The 7,500-nt window shown below is 45.5% G+C and overlaps 1 protein-coding gene across 1 annotated transcript in view; it reads right to left on the bottom strand.

Moving 5' to 3' along the window:
- Positions 1-7,500, bottom strand: part of LOC110172050 (lysyl oxidase homolog 2A-like) — a 67,071-nt gene that overhangs the window by 8,197 nt on the left and 51,374 nt on the right. The window contains exons 6-8 of the mRNA XM_055160879.1: positions 6,979-7,162; positions 5,107-5,258; positions 1,038-1,205 (exon numbers count right to left, since the gene is read on the bottom strand). Coding sequence (XP_055016854.1) covers positions 1,038-1,205; positions 5,107-5,258; positions 6,979-7,162 — 504 coding nt within the window. The remainder of the gene's footprint in view (positions 1-1,037; positions 1,206-5,106; positions 5,259-6,978; positions 7,163-7,500) is intronic.

Raw genomic sequence — 7,500 nt, 5'->3', positions numbered from 1 at the left:
GAGTACACAGAGTATTGCATCACTACTGCATCATTACTGCATCAGTACTACATCACTACTGCATCATTACTGCATCAGTACTACCAGTACTACATCTATAAGTCCACACAAGTTCAGAGAGAAAAACGAGTCTGATGCAGGTTTAACTAAAAACACAAGAAAATATTAAACATGTTTAAACCAGGACTAAACCAAGGACTAAACCAAGACTAAACCAGGACTAAACCAGGACTAAACCAGGTCTAAACCAGGACTAAACCAGGACTGAACCAGAACTAAACCAGGTCTAAACCAGAACTAAACTAAGACTAAACCAGGACTAAACCAGGTCTAAACCAGGACTAAACCAGGACTAAACCAGGACTAAACCAGGTCTAAACCAGAACTAAACCAGGACTAAACCAGGTCTAAACTAAGACTAAACCAGGACTAAACCAGGTCTAAACCAGGTCTAAACCAGGACTAAACCAGGTCTAAACCAGGACTAAACTAAGACTAAACCAGGACTAAACCAGGTCTAAACCAGGACTAAACCAGGACTGAACCAGAACTAAACCAGGTCTAAACCAGAACTAAACTAAGACTAAACCAGGTCTAAACTAAGACTAAACCAGGACTAAACCAGGTCTAAACCAGGTCTAAACCAGGACTAAACCAGGTCTAAACCAGGTCTAAACCAGGTCTTTCTTTTTCAGTCTGTTTGTGTAGATTCTGAGTTGAGGACAGGTGTACCTAATAAAGTGTCTGGTCTGTGATGTGGTAAAGGTGCAGTGACAGGTGTAGTGACAGGTGTAGTGACAGGTGTGGCGGCAGGTGCAGTGACAGGTGTAGTGACAGGTGTGGCGACAGGTGCAGTGACAGGTGTAGTGACAGGTGTGGCGACAGGTGCAGTGACAGGTGTAGTGACAGGTGTGGCGGCAGGTGCAGTGACAGGTGTAGTGACAGGTGTGACAGTGAGTGACAGGTGCAGTGACAGTGTGTAGTGACAGGTGTGGCGGCAGGTGCAGTGACAGGTGCGGCGGCAGGTGCGTGTTTACCTGGAAGGCGTGCGAGGCGAAGCCCAGGCCGAGCTGCCTGCAGACGACCACGGCCTCCAGAGTCCCCCAGCCCTCGGAACACACGGAACCCCAGACCAGAGAACCGTTCCTCTGAGCCAGAACCTCCACCCGCCCCTCCAGAGGGTTACGCCCCCCCGACAGGCGCAGCTGAAACACACACACACACACACTGTTACTCCACCCGCAGAACCTCCACCCGCAGAACCTCCACCTGCAGGACCTCCACCCGCAGAACCCACAGAACCTCCACCTGCAGAACCTCCACCCACAGAACCTCCACCCGCAGAACCTCCACCCGCAGAACCCGCAGAACCTCCACCCGCAGAACCTCCACCCGCAGAACCCGCAGAACCTCCACACCTCGCAGAACCCGCAGAACCCACAGAACCTCCACCCGCAGAACCCGCAGAACCCCACCCGCAGAACTCCACCCGCAGAACCCAGAACCTCCAGAACCCGCAGAACCCGCAGAACCTCCACCCGCAGAACCTCCACCCGCAGAACCCGCAGAACCTCCACCCGCAGAACCTCCACCTGCAGAACCTCCGCCCGCAGAACCTCCACCCACAGAACCTCCACCTGCAGAACCTCTGCCCCTCCAGAGGGTTACGCCCCCCCGACAGTACACACAAACACAACACACACACACAGACGCACACAAACACATACACTGTTACTACTACTACAAGTCCCCCTGTGTGTTTGTGTGTGTGTGTGTGTGTGTGTATAGTGTGTGTGTATATGTGTGTGTGTACAGTGTGTGTGTGTGTATAGTGTGTGTGTGTATAGTGTGTGTGTACAGTGTGTGTATAGTGTGTGTGTATAGTGTGTGTGTATGTGTGTGTATATGTGTGTATAGTGTGTGTATGTGTGTGTGTATAGTGTGTGTACAGTGTGTGTATAGTGTGTGTATAGTGTGTGTGTGTATAGTGTGTGTGTATGTGTGTATAGTGTGTGTATAGTGTGTGTGTGTATAGTGTGTGTATATGTGTGTATAGTGTGTGTATAGTGTGTGTGTATGTGTGTGTATATGTGTGTGTGTATAGTGTGTGTATTTGTGTGTATAGTGTGTGTGTATAGTGTGTGTATATGTGTGTATAGTGTGTGTATAGTGTGTGTGTATGTGTGTGTATAGTGTGTGTATGTGTGTATTTGTGTGTGTATTTGTGTGTATATAGTGTGTGTATAGTGTGTGTATGTGTGTATAGTGTGTGTATATGTGTGTATAGTGTGTGTGTATAGTGTGTGTGTATAGTGTGTGTATGTGTGTGTATAGTGTGTGTATGTGTGTATAGTGTGTGTGTGTATAGTGTGTGTGTATGTGTGTGTATATGTGTGTATAGTGTGTGTATGTGTGTGTGTATAGTGTGTGTACAGTGTGTGTATAGTGTGTGTATAGTGTGTGTGTGTATAGTGTGTGTGTATGTGTGTATAGTGTGTGTATAGTGTGTGTGTGTATATGTGTGTATAGTGTGTGTATAGTGTGTGTGTATGTGTGTGTGTATATGTGTGTGTGTATAGTGTGTGTATTTGTGTGTATAGTGTGTGTGTATAGTGTGTGTATATGTGTGTGTATAGTGTGTGTATATGTGTGTATAGTGTGTGTGTATAGTGTGTGTATGTGTGTGTGTATATGTGTGTGTGTATAGTGTGTGTGTATGTGTGTATAGTGTGTGTATATGTGTGTATAGTGTGTGTGTGTGTGTGTGTATAGTGTGTGTGTATAGTGTGTGTATAGTGTGTGTATAGTGTGTGTATAGTGTGTGTATAGTGTGTGTGTATGTGTGTGTGTGTGTGTGTGTGTGTGTGTGTATAGTGTGTGTATGTGTGTGTATATGTGTGTATAGTGTGTGTATGTGTGTGTATATGTGTGTATAGTGTGTGTATAGTGTGTGTATAGTGTGTGTGTGTGTAGTGTGTGTGTGTATAGTGTGTGTGTGTATAGTGTGTGTGGTATAGTGTGTGTGTATAGTGTGTGTATAGTGTGTGTATAGTGTGTGTGTATAGTGTGTGTGTGTGTATAGTGTGTGTATGTGTGTGTATAGTGTGTGTATATGTGTGTGTGTATAGTGTGTGTATGTGTGTGTATAGTGTGTATATGTGTGTATAGTGTGTGTATGTGTGTGTATAGTGTGTATATGTGTGTATAGTGTGTGTATGTGTGTGTATAGTGTGTATATGTGTGTATAGTGTGTGTATGTGTGTGTATATGTGTGTATATGTGTGTATATGTGTGTGTATAGTGTGTGTATAGTGTGTGTATGTGTGTATAGTGTGTGTATATGTGTGTGTATAGTGTGTATATGTGGTGTATAGTGTGTGTATGTGTGTGTATAGTGTGTATATGTGTGTATAGTGTGTGTGTGTGTGTATGTGTGTATATGTGTGTATAGTGTGTATAGTGTGTTGTATAGTGTGTATGTGTGTGTAATAGTGTGTGTGTGTATAGTGTGTGTATAGTGTGTGTATAGTGTGTATAGTGTGTATAGTGTGTGTGTGTGTATAGTGTGTGTATAGTGTGTGTGTATGTGTGTATAGTGTGTATATGTGTGTATATGTGTGTGTGTATAGTGTGTATAGTGTGTGTATAGTGTGTGTATAGTGTGTGTATAGTGTGTGTATAGTGTGTGTGTATAGTATAGTGTGTGTATAGTGTGTGTATAGTGTGTGTATAGTGTGTGTATAGTGTGTGTATAGTGTGTGTATAGTGTGTGTGTATAGTGTGTATAGTGTGTGTATAGTGTGTGTATAGTGTGTGTATGTATGTGTGTGTATAGTGTGTATAGTGTGTGTATAGTGTGTGTGTATAGTGTGTGTATAGTGTGTGTGTGTGTATGTGTGTGTATAGTGTGTATATGTGTGTATAGTGTGTATATGTGTGTATAGTGTGTATATGTGTGTATGTGTGTGTGTAGTGTGTATATGTGTGTATAGTGTGTGTATAGTGTGTGTATAGTGTGTATAGTGTGTGTATGTGTGTGTATAGTGTGTATATGTGTGTATAGTGTGTGTATGTGTGTGTATAGTGTGTATATGTGTGTATAGTGTGTGTATGTGTGTGTATAGTGTGTATATGTGTGTATAGTGTGTGTAATGTGTGTGTATGTGTGTGTATAGTGTGTGTATAGTGTGTGTGTATAGTGTGTGTATAGTGTGTGTATGTGTGTATAGTGTGTGTGTGTGTATAGTGTGTGTATAGTGTGTGTATAGTGTGTATATGTGTGTATAGTGTGTGTATAGTGTGTGTATAGTGTGTGTGTGTGTGTATAGTGTGTATATGTGTGTATAGTGTGTGTGTATAGTGTGTGTATAGTGTATGTGTATAGTGTGTGTATAGTGTGTGTGTATAGTGTGTGTATAGTGTGTGTATGTGTGTGTGTGTATAGTGTGTGTATAGTGTGTGTATAGTGTGTGTGTATAGTGTGTGTATGTGTGTGTATAGTGTGTGTATAGTGTGTGTATAGTGTGTGTATAGTGTGTGTATAGTGTGTGTGTATAGTGTGTATAGTGTGTGTATAGTGTGTGTATAGTGTGTGTGTATAGTGTGTGTATAGTGTGTGTGTGTGTGTGTGTGTGTATAGTGTGTATAGTGTGTGTATAGTGTGTGTATAGTGTGTGTATAGTGTGTGTGTATGTGTGTATAGTGTGTATATGTGTGTATATGTGTGTATATGTGTGTATAGTGTGTGTATATGTGTGTGTATAGTGTGTGTGTGTATAGTGTGTATAGTGTGTATAGTGTGTATAGTGTGTGTGTGTAGTGTGTATAGTGTGTATATGTGTGTATAGTGTGTATATGTGTGTATAGTGTGTGTATAGTGTGTGTATAGTGTGTGTATAGTGTGTGTATAGTGTGTATAGTGTGTGTATAGTGTGTGTATAGTGTGTGTGTGTATAGTGTGTGTATAGTGTGTGTATAGTGTGTATAGTGTGTGTATGTGTGTGTATAGTGTGTGTATATGTGTGTGTGTATAGTGTGTATAGTGTGTGTATATGTGTGTATAGTGTGTATATGTGTGTATAGTGTGTGTATGTGTGTGTGACTGACCCGTGTGTGAAAGTTCATCTGTGGGACATTACACCTGGCGGCGGCGTCGTCTTCGTGGCTGCAGCCTCCAGACTCTCGATTGAAGCGACATTCAGTCAGAGACTTTTCAAAACCCGAACACTGGACCTCGCTCATGTGGACCGGACCCATCCCTGCCACAAACCACACCGGGTCACACCGAGTCACACCGGGTCACACCGGGTCACACCGGGTCACAACGAGTCACACCGGGTCACACCGAGTCACACCGAGTCACACCGGGTCACACCGGGTCACAACGAGTCCACCGGGTCATACCGGGTAAGAACCAGGTCTAAACCAGGTCTAAACCAGGTCTAAACCAGGACTAAACCAGGACTAAACCAGGTAAACCAGGACTAAACCAGGTCTAAACAGGACTAACCAGGACTAAACCAGGTCTAAACCAGGACTAAACCAGGACTAAACCAGGTCTAAACCAGGACTAAACCAGGACTAAAACCAGGTCTAAACCAGGACTAAACCAGGACTAAACCAGGTCTAAACCAGGACTAAACCAGGACTAAACCAGGTCTAAACCAGGACTAAACCAGGACTAAACCAGGTCTAAACCAGGACTAAACCAGGACTAAACCAGGACTAAACCAGGTCTAAACCAGGACTAAACCAGGACTAAACCAGGACTAAACCAGGTCTAAACCAGGACTAAACCAGGACTAAACCAGGTCTAAACCAGGACTAAACCAGGACTAAACCAGGACTAAACCAGGACTAAACCAGGACTAAACCAGGTCTAAACCAGGACTAAACCAGGTCCATTTGTTTTACACTAAAAGTTTGTTTTCTCTGATTTGTTGTTTTGGAAAACGTGACTTTTCTTCGTTCTTTTTTTTTTTATGTGAGAAAAAGTCGTAAAAACTGTGAATCTCAGAGGGACTTTAAAAACCTGGTCTGGTCCAAAGTCTGGTCCAAAGGTCTGGTCCAAGGTCTGGAGCCACAACAATGAGGGAAAAAAACAGAGTGAAGCAGAACTGAACCAGGTCCAGACGGGACGACGGGTCTGTGGTGCTGGACTCTTGGACCGGGGACAGTCCTGACTCTTGGACCGGGGACAGTCCGGACTCTTGGACCGGGGACAGTCCGGACTCTTGGACCGGGGACAGTCCGGACTCTTGGACCGGGGACAGTCCGGACTCTTGGACCGGGGATAGTCTGGACTCTGGTCCAGATCTGAATTCCTCTGGACCCACAAAAACATTTCACACTCGTCTGAGACCGAGACCCGACACGACCAAGGACTACTGCTCCTGTCAGACCTGCTCCTGTCAGACCTGCTCCTGTCAGACCTGCTCCTGTCAGACCTGCTCCTGTCTGGACCCGGTTTAGACCTGCTCCTGGTTTAGACCTGGTTCAGTCCTGGTTTAGTTCTGGTTTAGTCCTGGTTTAGTTCTGGTTTAGTCCTGGTTTAGACCTGGTTTAGTCCTGGTTTAGTTCTGGTTTAGTCCTGGTTTAGTTCTGGTTTAGTCCTGGTTTAGACCTGGTTTAGTCCTGGTTTAGTTCTGGTTTAGTCCTGGTCTGTGTGACTTTGATCAAATTTAAGAGTTTTAAATTTCACAGAATCAGAAACATAAATCCTCCTCAGACTGAGTCTGGACCAGGACCAGGTCTGGACCAGGACCAGGTCTGGACCAGGTTCGGGTCTGGACCAGGTTCGGGTCTGAGGTCAGATCAGGTGAGGAGGACGAGGAGTCTGATGTTTGTTTTTGTTTCAAATCTAAAACGTTTTAAAACAGAATCTGAACATTTAAAATGAGGAAACGTTCTGATCCACCTGGTGATGTCATCATGTGGTGATACAGTGTGTGTGTGTGTGTGTGTGGCAGGTGCTCTTACCCTGTCCCAGGCGCGCTCCTGTCAGGGCCTCCTTGGCGCTGCCGAAGCCGAGTTCTCGACAGACGACGGTGGCGGCGTTCAGGTCCCAACCGTCGTCACACACGGTTCCCCAGACTCCGCCCTTCAACACCTCCACCCGCCCCTCGCCCACTCTGGCCCCGCCCCTCAGACGCACCAGCGGCTGCTGCAGGGACAGAGACAAGACCGGGTCAGGACCGGGACCAAACCGGGTCAGAACCGGGTCAGGACCAGGACCAAACCGGGTCAGGACCGGGACCAAACCGGGTCAGAACCGGGTCAGGACCAGGACCAAACCGGGTCAGAACCGGGTCAGGACCGGGACCAAACCGGGTCAGGACCAGGACTGGACCGGGACAGGACCGGGACTGGACCGGGACTGAACCGGGTCAGGACTGGGATTAAAGCGGGACAGGACCGGGTCAGATTTGATCCAATTTCATCAACAAAATCAAAATCAACAAAGGTCAAGAAAAAGGGTCTAAACCAGGTCTAAACCAGGTC

Source organism: Boleophthalmus pectinirostris, unplaced genomic scaffold, assembly GCF_026225935.1.
Source record: "Boleophthalmus pectinirostris isolate CB_2022bp ecotype Guang Dong unplaced genomic scaffold, ASM2622593v1 HiC_scaffold_3, whole genome shotgun sequence".
Classification (NCBI taxonomy): domain Eukaryota; kingdom Metazoa; phylum Chordata; class Actinopteri; order Gobiiformes; family Gobiidae; genus Boleophthalmus; species Boleophthalmus pectinirostris.
Note: the sequence above shows the minus strand (reverse complement) of the source record. Positions and strands in the feature narration are given on the sequence as shown.